This window comes from Chiloscyllium plagiosum, unplaced genomic scaffold, assembly GCF_037043375.1.
Source record: "Chiloscyllium plagiosum isolate Xiang-an unplaced genomic scaffold, Cpla_swu_hap1 HiC_scaffold_6, whole genome shotgun sequence".
Taxonomy (NCBI): domain Eukaryota; kingdom Metazoa; phylum Chordata; class Chondrichthyes; order Orectolobiformes; family Hemiscylliidae; genus Chiloscyllium; species Chiloscyllium plagiosum.
Window position 1 is genome coordinate 77,780,106 of NW_028270144.1, and position 20,712 is coordinate 77,800,817.

Sequence of the window (20,712 nt, forward strand, 5' to 3'; positions counted from 1 at the left end):
GAATACCCGTATTCCTTATGCTGCCTACCAAAAGATAATTATTTTGAATTCACTTCTCTTTATGGTTGATGAACTAGATAAATACTTATAGATATCTTAAATAATTACAAATTTGAGAGTCCAGCTTTAAATCAACAAACGATACAGTGAGCTGTACTTTTCAATACATTCATTCCTTGATATATGAAATAATTGAAGTAGAATTTGTTTTTTCTCTAAACATTAATCATAAAACAAAATGCAATTTAGTAGCTTAACCTTTCCAGTCTCAATACACAGACAAGTTGAAAAGCAGACACTTGCTGGCTATAAAGCTCACAGACAACCCTGAGTAAGAAGTGTTACAAGCAATCTCGAAGATGACATTCCTATATGTCAAGCTATTGATCACAGAGGGCTTCAACCAGAGTCCTATCTTCTATTCAAAGTACTCAGAAAGGACTCTCAAAATCAGTTACTATTCTAGATTGAAGGGCTAACCGTTGCTGTATATAATCAAGAAGCTTCCTCAGCTCTGCCTTGTTGCCTTTTTAACTGTGAGAATTGTATGGAACACCAATCACTTACAAATAAGTTGTAAGTGATTGCAATATAAGTTTCCTCAGTAAAGGAGATTTGCTGAAACTGAAAAAATCTACAAGACATTTGTGAAGGCAACTTTATTAAATAGTGCAGAAATTCAGTCATCAAGAAGAGAGTAACAACGACTAGAAACAAATGAGATGCAAATGCTAAGAAGAATATTTGGAGTTATAAGAAAGGACAAGGTCAGGAACCAGAACATCAAGAAAGCAATGAATATTGCAGAAGCATTGAAGAAAATAGCTGAGGAAAGGCTGAAATGTTATATCGCAGATAAAAAAACATGTAATAAAGTGAATGATGGACATGTCTCTGCCAAGAAGAAGCAGAAGGCTGAAGGCCAGATGGAAACATGTGTTACTAAAATAACTATGTACAACAGGATTAGAAGAGAAATAGGTGATTGAACGTAGACAGAGAAAGGTGATCCAGCAGCACTGTGGCAACAGTAAATAAAATAGGAGAAGCCATAAGAAGACAATAGATGAAAGCCCTGACTATAGCAACCTCTACACCCACCCCAAACCTATAATTTTCATTTGCATGATTTAGAGACTCTAAACATTGTGATGAGATTTTACAGCATCAGACCAAAAAAAAGTTATTATTCTCTGTTTACTATATTCAAATTAATATTCTATCCCCAGAAGCATAATTTTCCTGTGTTATGTGGCTTCATTAAAAGTTTCCTGACAATATACAAATATGTAATATCAACTATACTTGTTTTATGCATTGAGTGATAAGTATTTTGAAAAGATATAACCTCACTTTCATGAATCCATACTGACTGTTCTAAAAGGTATGAGTTTTAAAACCTCCTCTCGTTGTTTTACCCAGAGCAATTAAGAACACTCTCGTCCCATGAGCAAAAAAAAATCACAATTCAACAAGCTTGCATTTTTAAAAAAAAGTTATAACATGCTAAATAAGTATGAGACACTCCCTCAAAGTTACAGAAGTATCTGATATCTAACTTTTCTGTCCTCAAACATAAACCCTTCCACTAAGGCTTTTCCTTGGTTTACTGCAGACTCCGTGTAAAGATGAAAATAATGCTCCACTCTGTAGAACACAAGAATGACAGCAATATGTCAGTCAATTTTTGAAACAGTTTGATTTTCAGAGAGGTTTTTGGAGCTTCTGTAACTATTTTCTAATTGATTATTTGTTTCAATGCTTTATGGTATACCAACTTCCTCAATTTGTTCAAATTCTAACTTTATTCAGCTTATAGTTCTTTTGACGATTAGAAATGCATTTACTGCTATTTAGTACCAGGTTTGATTTTGAAGGGAGTGGGATGCAAAATCAGGCAGGCAGTCACTACCTTCCCATCCACCACAAGCTAATTCCCATAATAGTATGGGAGTCAAAATTGACAGTCTTCCCCCCATATGTTAAGTAAATAGTTAAGAGTCAGTTGAATTTGTAAAAAGACCACAAAATCAAAGTAGTTAGTCTGTCTTCTTTTTAAACTTTTAAAACTGCAAGAAGGAAGTGTAGGGGTATTAAATTTGAAGGGTGTTCTTCATCAATCTGGGCCAAAATCCCTAAAAGATAGTATTCCCATTGCTTCCTACCCACACAGCTTTTAAAACCCACTGCTCCACACCCCTCATCTTAGATAGTAAACCTTGACCTGACCTGGATCTGGTGAGCAATTACTGGATCCTGAGTTCCCACTTGCTTTGTGGTCCTGCCTGCAGTCCTAGCAGAACCCATTATGGACTCTCGTTGCTGCCAGGACTGTTGGGGCTACCAGCCAATCTGATTGATCAGCAGCAAAGAGGATGATATTTTCACCCTAATGAGAGGCACAAGTCCCACTCAGTAATAACTGAGCACACTTGTAACACTTCATGGTTTTGGGGCATGCTTGTTCTCTCTTAGTCACCAACTTTCCTTCTGGCTGGATTGAGGTGTGGAGGTTGTAATGAGCCATCTTTCCTCCAGTAGATTTATGGCCTGAATGGCAGGATCTATTGAAAGTCATATTCTTCTCAATATTTATATTTTTTCTGGAAGTAAATTCTTCAACTACTCTTGAAAGTAACTTTAGAATTCCAGAAATGTAAATATGGAACTATCCTTCCAAACCATCTGTGACAGGAAGGACATGGATCAGGGATGACTGAAAAGATAGTCATACACGAACAAAAATGCTTAAGAAATAGCGTTAATCAGTTCTCTAAATCCATGTGCGGAAAATAATGTGATGCTTTCCTAATTATAGCAAAAACTAAACAAGCCTTGTTAAAATTGAACTATTTTGATTTGAAAAGTAATATTTTAGACTCCAGCTATTATTCATCATTTTAAAAATGTTGTTTATTTTTAATGAATGAGTATTCGTTCATTAAAGTGCTAACGTCGTGAAGCCCGAGATCAGAAATTTCAGTGATACTGGGAAAATAGGAATCGAATTTGCTCCTTTTTGACAGCTTCTCTAAGTAAAATAAATGTTTGAATAGGCAGGAACCTTCACAAACCATTACTTGTAATATAATTTCAGATTTTTTAATTTGCTTTGAAATGACAACTCAATTTTTCAAAAACTATCAATTTTTAAGTCAATTTTGAAAATAAACATACTAATAAAAAACAATTGGAATTTTTTTATCCTCTCTTGAATAAGAATAGTTTAATCTATTATTTTAAAAAGATACAGTGTATTGAAAAAGTACAATACCTGTTCTTGCAAAATTTTGTTCACTTTAGAATATGGGGTTTGAATATCCACATCAATTAATGTTGCCAACATCACAGTAGCTTGAAAAAATGGTGATAGGTACCTTATTCCTTATTCGTTCCCTTTTAGATCCCATGTCATCATTTTTGTCTTCTTTACTCAGTTTTTCTATTTTCTCAGTACTGAACATGTAGCTGAGGCTGTCTCCCTTCTTTTCTCTTTCCTGTCCATGGTCTTTCCCTCTTTTTGTTTCTTCTTCTTTTGTTTTCATAGCCCTCTCTACTTCATAACGCTCTTTTTGCTTTCTGCGCTCATCCTCACGCCGCCTCTGTCGCTCTCGTTCTCGTTCTTTTTCCCTTAATCTTCTTTCCCGTTCCCTCTCCCTACGTTCTCTATCACTATCATTTGGCTGTCTGTGTAAAAGAAAATTCAAAGTTAGTTTTATTTCTATTTGAATGGTTGTATACAATGGCATATATATTTAATAATCTATCAAGGCAGTTAGCAACTTTATTTATGGAGCTCAAATTACACAGAGCAGCTATAATTTTATATTACAATTCTGAAGACTAAACCTAAGTTTTGGAAAAAGGTAAAACAATGTGAAGCTTCACTGCCATAAGCATTTGCTGCTGTACTAAAAATGAAGGCTTGTCTCATGTAAATTTTAATCATAACTGACTGATTAACTAACTTCAATGAAAAGAAAAATCATAGATTATATGATTAGTGACTGGTTTATTTTACATTAGCTTCTAATGATAAAATTATATCATCTGATGAAAAAATGTAGTTTTAAGCACAATAAATTATTCATTTCAGGCCAATTACTTACAATTTTTATTTTAAAGAAGACATGTATTAATAACTGTTAATTGGAATTGTTAGCATTTCTGAAACTTCTCAAATGTTGCATTTTTGTATCATTGTCTACAGATCATGTTACTGACATCAACAGACAGTCATTTTCAGATTAATTGCATATAAACAGAAAATTTCCAATTATTTGATAACTGTAACTTAAAACAATTACATCATGTTGGTCACCTTTTAGAGGGTAAACCATTTATTAAGTCTTCCACTTCTTTTGAGTGAAAATAACTGCGGTCCTTGTCTTAAACAAATCAGGGCTCTGAATAAAATGTTTTTAATAAATGTAAATAAACGCACATAACATTTGTATCACTTCTCTGTATATCAAACAATGAGAAATAACTATGATATTGAGAAATACAGAGAAAATACAATAATTAAAAGAAACACTGACTGAAAAAATTGTAGTTTTTGCTATTAAAGAAATTTTAGAATTTCAAACATTTTAAAAAGCAAACTCCACTTTCCAGCTTGATTTAGTAATGAAAATAATGTTAAAACCACAAATTTGGCTGTGTTGTATATGAAAATGTTTGTAATGGCAAATTAGTCACAACAATAGCACAATTATAAATGAGTCATAAAAATAATTCAAGCAATTTTCAAAGTATTTTTCTGTTAAACTTAACAATATATTTGACATAGTTGTCAATTTTTTTCAAAATCATCAAAATCATGGTGTTCACTTTCATGATTGAAATATCAGTTTAGCCAACAATGAAAGACTTTGCTGTTTATATCATACGATTGTATTTGTTAAAACTCACTTATCTTTGACATCTTTCTGCGAAATCTCTGGCCGTTTTCCTTGCAGGTTTCCTGGGCAACACAATTTTTCCCATTTTCCTTTTCCATTGTCACCATCCTCCGTTTTCTCCTTCCTTTTGTCCGAGTCTTGTTCCTCCTCTTTATCAGCCTTTTTTAATAACTAAAGATTACAATGTAATGCAATAACAAAGGTAGATTATAAAACTTACACTTAGGGGTTATTTTAAACCTTTATATTTCAGAATTATTTTGGCTTATTTACCTTAGATTATGTTCATGTGTATGAACTCTCCAAACCTTCAAGGAACTGTCAAACTTGCCATGATCTCTAGGTAAACCTTTAATGGTGACATACCCAGTAAGCAAACATCAAAACTTGTCTGGGAATTGCTCTAAGCTACCAGACTGTTTAACGCTTCCACAGTGCTTCAGAACAACATTATATTTCAAAGTTTGAAGACAAAAATAAAGTAGAAATCCAAATGACTTCTGGGAAAACAGGGCTTGAAGAACAACGAATTTTTATTCTTCATTTCAGGTCAATTAGTATAAATAAAAGCAGGCCAATGTTAACTACTGAACACTTCACAACCTTCTTGAAGACTGTATCTGGATAGGCAACACAGCCTTTTGACTTACAATCTTTGCTGCACTGAAGAGCATCAAATCTCCCTGACTATACCATTCCCAACTACCACAACATAGCTTTTTGCTCATCACCCCCCAAGTTGAAATGCTTCCTATACATGATGCCATAGTCAGTTAGCTCAACCACACTCATCCAAAGTACCAAAAGAATCTCAAACCTCTTGGACAATTGCAAAAACAGAATCTCCATTCCTGTACTGTGGGTGCCCTTACTTTCCTCAGCTACAGACACACTGTCACTGACCAGAAACAGAAGCAGAATGTGCTTTAATTAAATGTTTAACTCAATTACTCATTTCCTTTTTATACTTTTATCAAATTTACCGCTAGTCCTATGCTATTTTGAACTTTAGGAATAGAGTAGGCTTTAACTTACCAGATACTCACCAAGCTAGCTAGCTTCTTTCCCTGTCGTCATTTAAGAACGAATTTCTACAGGATGAAAAACTTCAAAAAGCCAAAGCAAGGCATCTCTAGCCCCCTTTCCCCTAATTTCCATATGCACATTACCACTGTTACGCTGATCAACACCACAATCAGTGGGAAATTGCATTGAGATCCCTGTATTTAAATACATCTGAAATGAAAGAGTTAGCTGGCATCAGGTACAGAAAAACAATTAAGTTGCTTTCCTTAAGTGAACAATGTCAGCTTCTCTTTCAGTAGAAACCTTATAAAAACCTGCATAGCACTGGGAAATTTAGAATTTAAACAATAAAAATTCAGATGAATGTTAGATACAACCAAATTTGATCATTACAGTGATTAAGACTTCTTTACTCATCCAAATGCCAGCACTTAAATGGAGATTACAATGAAAATTCATGCAAACTGTAATAATTAACATTAAAATTATTCTTGCAGCATAAAGGGACATAGAAAACAAGTTAATAACTGTCAATTTGAACTTTTCAAACATTTCACCAAATGGATTAGTTATTTCTACTTACTTTGCCATCTGACAAAGGTTTAAAAATTAAGAAAGGACATAGCATATATACTTGTGTATAGGTAGATCTCAGGTATAAGTTGACCTTAGTTTTTCAGGGGTCTCTTCCTAACCACATATGCAGCCTGGATGACTGGAATGAATTATTCAGTGGTGCAACTGATCAGGACAGTGAATTTGAAGGATTCTAATAGACTTTTGCACGTACCGGTAACTTTTGTTTTCAGCAGCTATCCCATAATATTTGTGATATACAGTGAGAAGAGTTTTTTTTGCTACGAATATCAGTTTTTTGATGTAAAATGTTTATGATATGTTATTAGATTGACAAAGTAGACATAGAAAGGATGTTTCCTCATGTGAGGCAATCTAGAACAGAGATCATAGTTTTAGAATAAGTAGCAGATTTAGAACAGAGATGAGGAGAAATTACTTCTCAAAGGCTTGTAAATCTGTGGAATAAACTATCCTAGAGAGTGATGGATGCCAGGACATTGTATACATTTAAGAAGGAGATAGCCTGGTTTTTAAATGAGTAATAGGTTGAAGGGTTATGAAGAGCAGACAGGAAAGTGGAGCTGATGTCAAGATCAGCTATAATCATATCAAATGGCAGAACAGGCTCGAGGTTGAATTGCCTATTCCTGCTCCTAATTTATATGTTTTACCAAATTTTGTTTTGTTTAAAAATGTAAAATCCAGTAGTGTAGTTGTGTTGACTAATTGCTCGACATTGGGATTTCTTCTTTAAACATTCATAGCACAATTTTGACTTTGTAACCCTGATTCCTTAATTGTTACATGAGCTCTTAGGTGACAACCTTGCCCAGTATCCCAAATACAATGAAATAAAGTATACAAATATGTTTCCAATTTTGACAAGATGCAAGGTTTGCATGAAATATGGTTATCTAATTTTCTTTTAAAAGTCATCAAAGGAACCATTCCTAAAACAATCTTAATCATTGCAGGACTTTTTAAAACACGGCTGCTGCATCTTAATTATGGCTGTTGCTTTTCTTATTTCACTGTTTCACAAACTAATGTGAGAACAGAAATGTAAAATTGAATATCATAAGTTTTAAAAAAAATTGTGAAATGCTTAGTGTGTTTTCTGGCAAAATATCCCTGATAAGGTCAAGCTTTAAGCTCTGCCTGTGCAATTTTAATTAATTACCGCCTTGGTGGCATTACGGGTGCAACAACTAATCTCAATGGTTCTAAACTCAGGAAATAAAGGTTAGTCAATAATTAACAGTTCTGGCATGAAATACCCATATTTACATACCATTTAGGGACAGGGTCAATTGTAACATCCTTGTAATCAAATAATCTGCTACCAATCTTATCAAAGCTTTTAACTTGAATAGCCACACGCATGAAGAATCAGTTGGTAAGGAGATGCAATATCTCATGATTTTGTATACTTTGCAATATAAAAGTGAAGGGGTACTGGTGAGGACCAGAATCGAATAGTGTGGTGCAGTCCTCATTTTCTCCGCTGGTGAGGAGCATACTCATTTTAAGAAATATTTGTCCTATGCTATTGGGGACATTGTGCAATGGTAAATGTAAATTGTATGTTTCATCAAGATACCAAAAACAGAAAGAATAATATTTTTAAAAGGTGCTAATAATCTACAAAGATATGAACCTTAATTTTTATTTCTTCTTTTCTTTCCTTCTCTGCTATTTTTTTCTGTTTTTCTGCTTCTTTCCTTTTACGCCTTTCTTCCTCTCTACGTTTTCTTTTTTCTTCCTCTCTTAAACGTTTTTTCTCCAGCTCCCTCCTCCTCCTCTCTTCTCTTTTCTCCTCTCTGATTCGCTGGAATATAACAAGTTTAATTGAGCAAAATACCAAGTTTAGGACCAAATGCTAAAGTTTATAGTGAACATAGGTTTAAAAATAAAGTTCCACCTGTTTTTCAAGCTTCTTGTTTTTAATATACTCCAGAAGTGGTGTGGTTCTCCTGGCTGGGAATAAGGCAGGAATCAAATTTAGTTTTCCAAACCAATCAATTCTAGATCACTCCTTTAAAATGAAATATGTTGGCACAGCTTAAAATCATTTCATGCAAAACTGTATTGCTATTACATCTCTTAAAAGAATCTCATTAATATTTAATTCAAAAATAGATTCGGATTAACTTCAATATCAATAGGTTTTGTTAATTGCTAATCATTTTTTAAAAACTAAGTACATCACTGAGGAGGCCATTCTGTTAATTATTAAGACTGTTGTTTTTTGAATTAACCCAATTAACATTGTGGAACAGATCTCAAACTGACAATACTGAAGGAAGTGCGATTATGCAGTGGTTCAGTAGTCACAATCGTGACTTTAAAGCAACTGCGCACCTGTGTTCTTGTAGACACGCAGCTGCTTCCAAGTTCTGCTTACACCTTTAAGTTCCTGGCTATAGACATTCTCCAGTGTTAGGAATTGGTCTGTACCCACTAGCAATGCAAAAAACAAAATTTCAGGCTGTACATATAAACCAAGATATGGAGTAGTTACTGAGCCCAGTACTGCAAGGAATCACAGAATTCACAAAACAGAAAGATGCCATCCAGCCCATTCTGCCTATGCCAAGTCTAGCTCCTTAACTAGCACTTTAACTGTCATCCTCTGCCCTTCCTTCATTATTCAAAACTAAGAATGATAGATTTATACATGCATTGTCTATGATGCAACGGTTATAGGAAGAGTGAGATAGGATGAACAAAACTGTGTGCACATTTATACCGGTCAGTTTAGAGCAGACAAATTAATGTATTCAATTAGTAGGCTGATACTGCCCAATATCGGGGAATATTCAAACTGCCAAGCTATTCACTAAAGAGACATATTATTTTAAATGTACATAAGAGTTGGTTGTCTGGTTGAAGGATGATGATTACATCTTAATCAGATCAGACTGTGGGACATTTCTGCATATGATCCATTAGTTCAATATGCAAGAGGCAGATATAAACAATATTAAAGAAAGAATGTGCATTTATAGAGCATTTCACATAACCTTATAGGCAATGAACTGTAGTCTCTACAGTCCTTTGGTCAGAAAAACAGAAATGGAATTACTGAGTATTTCTTCAATGCTGAGAATCCGGGCAGTGTTGAACTTCAAAAGGACTTGGTTGTCCTTGTTCCTTAATCACTGAAAGTTAATATACAGGTACAGTCAGCAATTAAGGTAGATGGTCTATTGGACTTTTTTTTTTTACAGGAAGATTAGAGGATAGGAGTAAAGATATCTTACTGCAATTACAAACAGCCTTCATGGGACCACTCTTGGAATATTGTGTGGATTTACCAGAGGAAATACATACTTACCAGAGAGACAGTGCAAGAGTTTCACCAAACTAATTCTTCGTAAAGAGGGATTGTCCCGCAAGGAAATTTAAATTTAGGGTATCTATATTCTCTCGAGTTAATAGGAATGAATGGTGATCTTATTCAAATATAAGCATTCTTACAAGGCTTGGAAGGATAAATGCTGTGAACATGCCTGCCCTGGCAAGGGTTGTCCAGAACCAGGGGCAAGATTTGTGGTTGAATTGTGTAAAAGATCTGATGAGGCCCAGGAATACCTTGCTGCATTTTTTATGTATCTACTTGACACAGAAGCAAGTTTCTCTCTAAGCAGTTGCGAGTTGCCAATAAAGGGAGATTATAAATTGTCAAACACCTTATTGAAGTCACAGCTCACCTCATTAATATACAGCTTCCTATTCTACCAAACAAACCTTTTAAACTAGACATCATAAGTTCTCAAAATACAAGTCAGACTGGATACTGGTATTTTCAGCTCACTGCTGGTTGCAAACAGCCAATTAGCAGTCAAATGACTAGGCAGTTTGTCTTCTGGTCAGCAGCCTCAGTCAAGAGAGTATACATCCTGCTGATTGACAATGTGCTATATCAATTTCACACCTGCAACATGCCAACAGCTTATGCAGCAAACCTACCGTATATGTAACAAGCAAGCAGCTATGTCTCAATGTCTTAGGAGAGTGGTCCTAATAAAGTTCATAGAGGCACCTGCCAGTCAGTCAGTTCTGACACAATAAGTCAAGAGCAGCCTTTGATTCCAGTCCAGGGGATTGGCCACAGTCAGAGGCCCAATCAGAGTATTCCCAGTGCGGGGATCTGTATCTGTCCTGTCCATGGAATGGGACATGGTCAATCCTGTGGCTCTATAGCTGCCAGCCCGTGTGTGGGTGGGGCTAATTTGGCTGGGCGGATGTACATGACTCTCTCAGGGTTTTTTGGAATTTCTTGTCCTAGCTGCCCAGTGAGGTGGCTGAAGGGGGTAGACCATGGTCAGTCAGACTAGGGAAATTAGTGGAAATGGAGGTGGGGAAGAACAAAATGGGTAGCTGTCATGGGAAGGAGGCTTTAGAACCTATTCATTGGGTTTGGGGGGGGGGGAGGCTTCTTGGTGAAGGGAAGGGGGAGTGATAACAATGAAGGGAGACAATAAGGTGGGATGGAAATGGGGTATTGTGGAATGGGAACAGTGTATAACTCTACCAGGCATGGTCACCTCATATACCAAGCGCTGAGATAAAGACAGGCTCATGCAGGTTCACGTAGAAAAGTTGAATTGGGACCTGGAGAGGTTCAAGGCCTGTGGGCTGTTATGGTAGACCTATGAGGAATCGATCTGGATGTACAAAGCTTCGTCCACATGAGACTGAGGCTGGACGCCACTATTCCACCATACTGAAAATTGGAAGTACACCACACTATGGCTGCAACAACACCTGAAATGGACAACTTAAAAAGTTAAGTGCCACAACCTTTGGGGGGTGGGGTGGGGGGGTGGGGGTACCAGATCCAATGATATGAGGTCCTTCAGAGGGAAACAATATCACACACAGACCCACGCACTGCAAAGGACACAGACCTGCAGGGTTCCTAATCCCTGGCAATCCTGATGCTCTGGTCAACACTTTTGCTCTTCCATCCAGTTCCAGCATACTCGGTTTTTCGCTGACTGTAGGAAAAATTGGTCTAAAACCGAAGTCCAAGACTGGTAGTGGTGGCGGGGGAAGAGAGGAAATAGGACATTGGGCTCCTTACTCCCTATGAAGAAGTTGTAGATCTGAGTGGAGAAGAGCACAACTGCTTATACAACATGGAGATATTGTGATGGACAACCAACAAAGGAAGCTTCATTGCACTGTATTACCATTCACTCTGCACAAGATTTTCTGGATCCTCCACAACCTATTTCCCCTCTCTTCTTATACATGCACCAATGGGACCCAGTGAACTTCCATAAAGAAACCAGCACTGGAAACCCACAGCTCCATCTCTTGAGGAGGAAATCAGTTGAAGTACCTAAAGGTGATGCACTTGCAAGATATTCACCTGCACCATCACCGCAAGCTTTCATCTCACTGTGTACACTTTCAAAGTTAGAGAACACATGCTGTTGAGCACATCACTGATGTATTTCTGCTGCTGGTCGAGAAAGAAATGCCCCAGGTCTCTGGCAATCAGAGGACTTCTAGAGACCAGACACCTACTCAGCTCCACACTGAAGATAACTCTATAGTCTTAGCCAATATTAACTTGGTCAAATTCCAGAAATAAGCACAGGAACATGAGACAATCGTCAGAGGCACTTGTAACCTGGAACAAAAGATAGAGGAAACCAGAAACATTATCAGTACTGCCATCTGTGAGTCTAACTGCCTTCATGGACAGGTTGGCAATTGCATTAGAAAGCCAAGTCCAGCATACTTGGTGTCTGCCAGATACACGCACATAGACATGCACCTCATTGTTCTAGCTATGGGTGCTCAGAATTAGTGGCAAGGCAAGAAAAAAATGAGAGACTGCAACCTCCTTTGCACAAGCAACATTAACGCTTTTTCTCGCTTCATGAATCCTACAAAACCAGCAGACTTTCTCCAGCACTTTGTTTTTGATTCAGATCTGCAGAATCTGCAGTTCTCAGTTTTATTACTTGGATGTGATAGCCTAATACCTTAAGAAAACCTGATGTGTTACCTAACCTTAGTGTTGTGTATTATGTTAATACACGTTCTTAATAATAGCTGGCATTTACTCCAACAGTCAGTCAGGTAAAATGCACATACTTGTAAGTGGGATCCTTTGAAGTAAAATCACAAGGCTCACGAGACATCAAAAGGCCAAAGACTGCAAAAATATCAAGGCCCATCTATCCTTTGTACTAACCGGGGGGGGGGGGGGGGGGGGGGGGGGGGGGGGGGGGCTCTTTGCCAGATTACTAAAAGAATCTTAAACAATTGAGGGAAGTCCAAACCCGCTCAATCTTTCTGGTAATGGGTTTCAATTAGGGTAGCTCTGGCTTCTTAGGCTATATAATGTATTGCTGTGCCATGCTCTTTGAATGGCCCTCCTGGTCAACATCCTGATCCTTGGCCTTGTCTTTATCCTCAGAAGATTACTGCCATTCTGCATTTTCCCAATGTCCAGAAAGTCCCTGTTCCCCCACTTCATCAGCTTCAGGTGCAGAGGGCACAGAATGCCACAATGAGACAGGATATGTTTATTGGGCAATACTGCAAAACTCTCTGTCAGAATAGTTCACACAATGAAACCTCATGTTACAGAAGCTTATGGTCTCCACTCTGCCACTGGTGGAAGTGTCAGAAGTGTTATAACTTTATCCTGTATTAGCCTGAGGATTTTGTAAAGACATTATCAGCCATGTTGAAAGGGTACCCCTAGGCTCCTAGCAGCCTTCACTGCATGGATCAAGGACATTGAAAGGAGACAGGAGTGTACGAGTTCACTAGTAAGAGTCATGGCAGCCTCACGATAATATGCTGCAGGCCTCCAGAGTTTGGCCTCAATGGTCACATACAATTTGGATACCTGTTAATTGGAAAGCTTTTCTATTGACAAACTCTTGATGGTAGGCCACTCTCAAAGCAACATGAGTGCAGTTGATAGCACCCTGCACCAAAGGGAAGCCAGTGATGGAGGAGAATCCCACTATCCCAGCTGCTTGATTCTCATTGTCACAGGGGAATGATGTGAAAAGCTGCATTTTGGAGAAAAATGGCACATATTTGAGTGGAGGATTTGGCGATGCCTCAAAAGGTCCTGAGTTGCTCCTTAAAATATGCAGCTGACCTAAAGATTGAGGGCCTCTTCAACCTTGATGACCACTGGAATGGGATGGCACCCAGTCCTTCTAAGCACAAGTCCTCTTCCAACAGATAGTACAGTTTGTTGATGATGTCTTTCAGACAGTTGAACATGACAGCAATGCTTGTAACGCTGAGGTCTCATTCTCTGCTTTCTTGGTCCATCTTTATCTACCTTTGCAGGCAGCGTCTAGAGTTTGCTGGACTTGTTGACAAAATTGTAATCACTGTCTCCTCCTACATTGCCTTTGGAATTGCACCAAGGCGACAAAGACTCCAATGTGGGATCTGTGAGCAGATAATCTGTGGGGAATGTCAGAAAGATAACACTATTTTATTGAAGGAATTCCTGAGCCCTCACATCTGAAGCAATGAAACCTCATGTTATACCCTCATACAATGTGGTATGGCAGCTTCTCCAGGAGCTCACAGTCATGTCACCATAAGGATGTCCAAAGTATGTGGCCTTATTCAATTGTATGTTTGCACAACCAAAGTTCTCATGGTACATTGGAACTGGAATTCAACCAGTAAAACCAAAAAACTCTCCCACCCCCAAGAAAAGACTCCCTTCCACATCACTGACCACATCCTTGCATACCTATATTTTAGCATATGAATCTGGTAGCTATGTAGCATTGCTTCCATTGTTTGGACTGTAGTTGTGGAATGGAAGCATCAGGTTCTACTTTTAAGTGTCTTTCTCATCATTTCTCACACCATGTCAGGGTAGGGAAGATTCCATACAGAGTTAAAGTTTAATGCCCAATAATATCTTTCTTCACAATGAAAGAGGTGAAAAAGTGACCTGTTTTATTTTCTTTTTTTTTATTTGTAGCATGGGTGTCATTGACAAGATGAACATTTGTCGTCCATCTCTAATTACCCTTGAACTGAGGACTTGCTAGGCCATTTTTGGGCGCCATGAAAAGTCAACTATGTTATTGACAGTCAGGATTCACATGCAGGCCAGAACAAGAAAGAATGACAGATTTCCTTCCTTAAAGGTCATTAGTAAATCAGAAAGGTTTTTCCAAGATCCAATATAGTTAACATGGTCAGCATCACTGAGAAGATTTTCAAGGTTGATTAATTGAAGTTAAATTTCACCACTACTATGGTGGGATCTGAATCCATGTTCCTAAAGCATTAGCCTGGCAAATCTAGAGACAAAATCACTATGTCATCATCTGGCCTTTCAACTGTAGAAAGAGATGGGGAAAGTTCAGGAGAGAATTAAAAAGTGTGAGATTTCAAGGTGTCACAGAGTGGCAATAATTGTAAAGAGAAAGATCCAGAGCTATTATTAATAGTAGGTAGCAGAATACAAGACAACTTTGCTGAAAGCAAGAACAAGAAAACGAGACCCTGAAGGCCAGATGGGAATTGTAGGACAGTTTATGGTCTGAAGTTGTTGAACTTTTGTTGAGTCCAGAAGGCTGTAAAATGCTTAACAGAAAACAAGGCTCTGTTCCTCCAGCCATCCCAAGTCTACTGCATGTTCCAGTGAAGCCTGTGCCATCTTTCTGCAATCTGATAACATGGATGCCACTTTCAGAGCTACACTGGCACCACCCCCCACCTTTTTCTCTGCTACATCGATGACTGTATCGGCGCTACCTCGTGCTCCCACGAGGAGGTTGAACAGTTCATCCACCCCGACCTCAAATTTACCAACACCTTCCACCCCGACCTCAAATTTACCTGGACCATCTCAGACTCCTCCCTCCTCTTCCTAGACCTCTCCATTTCTATCTCGGACGACCGACTCAACACGGACGGTTATTATAAACCAACTGACACCCACAGCTACCTAGATTACGCCTCCTCCCACCCTGCCCCTTGTAAAAATGCCATCCCATATTCCCAATTCCTTCACCTCTGCCGCATCTGCTCCCAGGAGGACCAATTCCAATGCCGAACAACCCAGATGGCCTCCTTCTTCAAAGACCGTAATTTCCCCTCAGACGTGGTTGACGATGCTATCCACCGCATCTCTTCCACTTCCCGCTCCTCCACCCTTGAACCCCGGCCCTCCAATCGTCACCAGGACAGAACCCCACTGGTCCTCACCTACCATCCTACCAACCTCCAGATACATCGTATCATCCTCCGTCATTTCCGCCACCTCCAAACAGACTTCACCACCAAGGATATATTTCCCTCCCCTCCACTATCAGCGTTCCAGAAAGCCCACTCCCTCCGCGACTCTCTCATCAGGTCCACACCCCCCACCAACCCAACCTCCACTCCCGGCACCTTCCCCTGCAACCGCAAGAAATGCAAAACTTGCGCCCACACCTCCCCCCTCACTTCCCTCCAAGGCCCCAAGGGATCCTTCCATATCGATCACAAATTCACCTGCACCTCCACACACATCATTTACTGCATCCGCTGCACCCGATGTGGCCTCCTATACATTGGGGAGCCAGGCCACCTACTTGCGGAACGTTTCAGAGAATACCTCTGGGACACCCGCACCAACCAACCCAACCGCCCCGTGGCTGAACACTAACTCCCCCTCCCACTCCGCCAAGGACATGCAGGCTCTTGGCCTCCTCCATCGCCAGACCATGGCAACACGACGCCTGGAGGAAGAGCGCCTCATCTTCCACTTAGGAACCCTCCAACCACAAGGGATGAATGCAGACTTCTCCACCTTCCTCATTTCCCCTCCCCCCACCTTTTCTCAGTCCCAACCCTCGGACTCAGCACCGCCTTCTTGACCTGCAGTCTTCTTCCCGACCTCTCCGCCCCCAACCCCTCTCCAGCCTATCACCCTCACCTTAACCTCCTTCTACCTATCGCATTCCCAACGCCCCTCCCCCAAGTCCCTCTTCTCTACCTTTTATCTTAGCCTGCTTGGCACACCCTCCTCATTCCTGAAGAAGGTCTTATGCCCGAAACGTCGATTCTCCTGCTCCTTTGATGCTGCCTGACCTGCTGCGCTTTTCCAGCAACACATTTTTCAGCTCTGCCACTTTCAGATCAAAGGTAGCCAAGTTTTAGTTTCAACGTTATGGATTTCCTATACCAGTGTCATAAATGGAGATAGATGTTTTGCTTACGGTACAAGGTATAACATTAGGTTTACAGTAGTTATGGAAAGAAACAAGAAATAAAGACAAAAATCCTCAAGTGGAAAAGGACAAATTTCAGTCAGTTGCAAGAGTTGACTGGAAGATAAAACAATAAAATGAGTACTAAGAAGTATTCAAGAAGGGAAGACATCATTTGGGCATAGATTAAAAACATTCCCAGGACAGGCTAAGGAAGGATATCCAAAGCTAGATTCCCTGGATGACTAAAGGCATTGAAATTAAAATGAAACAGAAAAAGTAGGATAATTGCAAGCTGAATAGACAAATACAGATCAGAATTGAAAAAGGAAGAGGGTCAAAGAAGATTGTATAGAAAGGTTTAAAATTTACCATAAAAATGATCACTGACCACTTTAATAAACACAGAGTAAAAGGAAGGTCACATAAAAGGTAGAGTCAAAAAAAAGTTCATGAAGGAAATCTGCCATAGAATGTAAAAGGCATGGTGAGATGCAAAATGAGTACTTTACATTTGTTTCTGCAAAAACAAAATGCTGTCAATGTCACAGGGAAAGAGATAGGAGTGGAGAAATTGGATAAGATAAAAACAGCAAAGGAAGAGATTGTCAGCTTTCAAAGTTGATAAAATGACAGGACTGGATAAGAAGCATCCTTCGTTGTTGTGAGAAGGGTGGCAATACTGGAAACTCTAATCAGAATCCTTCAATCCTTCTTTGATTTGGAAGGGACACCAGAGAACTGGAGTGTTGCAAATGTTTCACGTGTTGAAAAATTTGCCTACAGTGGAAAAACTGACTCTATAATCTAGGAAAATATTAACTGTCACTTGGAAAATCATAGGTTAATGAAAACAGTCATCATAGATTTATTAAACCCAAAAGAATTTGACTGACTTTTTTGATAAATCAAGAGAAAGCATTGTTGAGAGTGGCTGATGAACTTTCAACAAGCATTTGACAATATGCCAAGGTGCAGACGGTGCTCAAAATTTCTCTCCAAAGGCCAATGATGAAGTGAATCAACAATGGATCAGATGTGCTAATTCAGCCTTCTCTAAACTAACACAATGAGAGTTTGACAAAAAGACTTCCCAAATCCCCAGGTTAACAGAAGTCCTTGAGTATAGAGTAATTGCAATGACCATTTTACCGCACTGCATTGAGATTTAGACTGTATGTTGTCCAAATAAGTGCACTAGAAGAAATTCCATCAGCAACTACATCCTCCAGATTCAGTCAAAGGCCTGTAAAATTCCAGCAAAATCAACTTTGATGGTTTGGAACCTGTCTAGATGGCTGATAAGTGTCTCTCCAAATAGAGAGACACTTATTCCTGAAGAAGGGCCTGTGCCCGAAACGTCGAATCTCCTGTTCCCTGGATGCTGCCTGACCTGCTGTGCTGTTCCAGCAATAAAGTTTCAACTTTGATCTCCAGCATCTGCAGACCTCACTTTCTCCTCTCTCCAAATAGGCCCTGTTCTCTAAACTCTCAAATGACCATTGTTCCAGGGAGAACAAAGTAAACACTTCAAGAACATTCTAAAATTCTCATTGAAGTGCACTGCATTGACCTTAATGACAACAGAGCTTAATGGCAATTCAGAAGAGATCACTTGTCCATCAAGTTGCACAACACTGAGTCCTAACATTAATATGGAGACAGAGCAGCAGCAAATAATGAAGGAAAAGTAACCAAATCCTGCACTCCAAATTGCATTACCTCGTGGGATGTATGCACAAAGATTAGCAGGTCAGAAATCTGGCTACTCAGTCACATGATCATTCACACTGGTTAGCACTGCTGCCTCACAGTGCCAGGGACCCAGATTCAATTCCACCCTCAGGAGACTATCTGTGTGGAGTCTGCACATTCTCCTGGTGTCTGCTGTCTGGATGCTCTGGTTTTCTCCCACAGTCTAAAGATGCACAGGTTAAGTGGGTTGGACATGCTAAGTTGCCCATAGTGTCCAGAGATGTGCAGGCTAAGTGGATTAGTGATGGGAAATTCAGGCGGTTGGTCTACCTGTGGTGCTCTTCGGAGGGTCAATATGGACTCGATGGGCCAAATGGCCTTCTTCCACACTGTAAACATTCTATGTTTTTGGATTCTATGAAATTCCATGACAGAAACTTGTAAGTGAGTAAGTGTCATTCACACATCAAGGGACTGCTGATAATGGTAAATAAGTACCATATAGTAAAATTGATACCTGGAGATTAAAGTAACAGCATGGATATGAAATCGAATTGAATAAGAGACAGAAAGCAGAGTAGCAGTGAGTAGTTATTTATCAGTCGAGAGAGAAACATGCACTCTTAGCCCAGGTTGATAGCACCACTGCTCTTTGTCATACATATTAATTAATGTCCTTGACTAGGAAAGAAATAGCATAATTTTAACAATTGCAAAACAATACAAAACTTGAAAACAGTGAAGAGGATCATAGATTTCAGGAGAACACAAACAGACTACTGAACAGTTCATCAACTTCACCAACACATTCCACCCCGACCTTAGGTTCACCTGGACCACCTCAGACACTTCCCTCCCCTTCCTGGACCTCTCCATCTCCATCAATGATGACTGACTCAACACTAACATCTTGTACAAACCTACAGACTCCCACAGCTACCTGGACTACACCTCCTCCCATCCTGCCTCCTGTGAAAATGCTATCTCTTATTCCCAATTCCTCCACCTCCAGGAGGACCAGTTCCACCACAGAACACACCAGATGACCTCCAGATGACCTCCTTCTTTAAAGACCTCAATTTCCCCTCCCATGTGGTTGATGAGGCCCTCCAGCACATCTCATCCACTTCTGCACCTCTGCTCTTGAACAACACCCCTCCAACTGTAACAAGGACAGAACACCACCGGTCCTCACCCTCCACCCCACCGACCACCATATACAAAGCATCATTCACCACTATTTACGCCACCTACAAACTGACCACACCACCAGAGATATATTTTCCTCCCAACCCCTATCTGCTTTCCTTAAAGACCGCTCCCTCTGCTACTCTCTTGCCAGATCTACACCCCCCCATCAAGCCACCCTACCCTCCCGGCATCTTCCCCTGCCACAGCAGGAATTGCAAAACCTGCGCCCACACCTCCCCCCTCACCTCTGTCCAAGGCCACAAAGGAGCCTTCCACATCTATCAGAGTTTTACCTGCACTTCCACATGTCATTTACTGTATCCGTTGTGCCCGATGCGGTCATCCTCTACATTGGGGAGACAGGACGCCTACTTGCAGAGTGCTTCAGAGAACATCTCCCAACCAACCCCACCGCCCCTTGCACCATACTTGCACCAACCAACCCCACCGCCCCGTGGCCGAATACTCCAACTCCCCCTCCCACTCTGCCAAGGACATGCAGGTCCTGGGCCTCCTCCATTGCCACTCCCTAACCATTCTACGCTTGGAGGAAGAACGCCTCATCTTCCGCCTCGGGACCCTCCAACTCCACGGCATCAATGTCAGTTTCACCAGTTTCCTCAGGAGCTTTCCAGCTCGGCACCACCCTCATTACCTGTCCATCTTCATTCCCACCTATCTGTTCCACCCTCCTCTCTAACCTATCACGTTCTCGCCAACCTCCATCTACCTTATGCACTCTCAGCTACCTTCCCCCAACCCCATCTCCCTTCCATTTATATCACCACCCCTGAGCTCACAGCCTCATTCCTGATGAAGGGCGTTTGCCTGAAACATTCTTTCTCCTGCTCCTTGGATGCTGACTGACCTGCTGTGCTTTTCCAGCACTACACTGCAGTCCTCACTTTCGCCTACTGAAAAGGGTAGACACATCCCAAAAAAAATCAATGCAGAGTGAAATAATTTCAGAGGGAACAGGATCTCTGACACCCCTGTTCTTATCTATCAGCCAAGGCTCTCTGATTGGACCAGATTAACAGACCTGATCAGGGAACTCAAATTCTACAATGTTCACCTGGCATCCCTGACCTCGCTACAATCACTAC

The 20,712-nt window shown here is 40.0% G+C and overlaps 1 protein-coding gene across 4 annotated transcripts in view; it reads right to left on the bottom strand.

The window, feature by feature from the left end:
* The window catches only part of upf3a (UPF3A regulator of nonsense mediated mRNA decay), a 69,380-nt gene that overhangs the window by 14,591 nt on the left and 34,077 nt on the right, over positions 1-20,712 (bottom strand). For 2 of the 4 annotated variants that reach the window (XM_087988142.1, XM_043691793.2), the window contains exons 6-10: positions 8,871-8,969; positions 8,431-8,486; positions 8,167-8,337; positions 4,915-5,075; positions 3,378-3,687 (exon numbers count right to left, since the gene is read on the bottom strand). In XM_087988142.1, the coding sequence (XP_087844268.1) occupies positions 3,378-3,687; positions 4,915-5,075; positions 8,167-8,337; positions 8,431-8,486; positions 8,871-8,969 (797 nt within the window). The remainder of the gene's footprint in view (positions 1-3,377; positions 3,688-4,914; positions 5,076-8,166; positions 8,338-8,430; positions 8,487-8,870; positions 8,970-20,712) is intronic. The other 2 variants (XM_043691795.2, XM_043691794.2) reach the window with 1 other exon arrangement.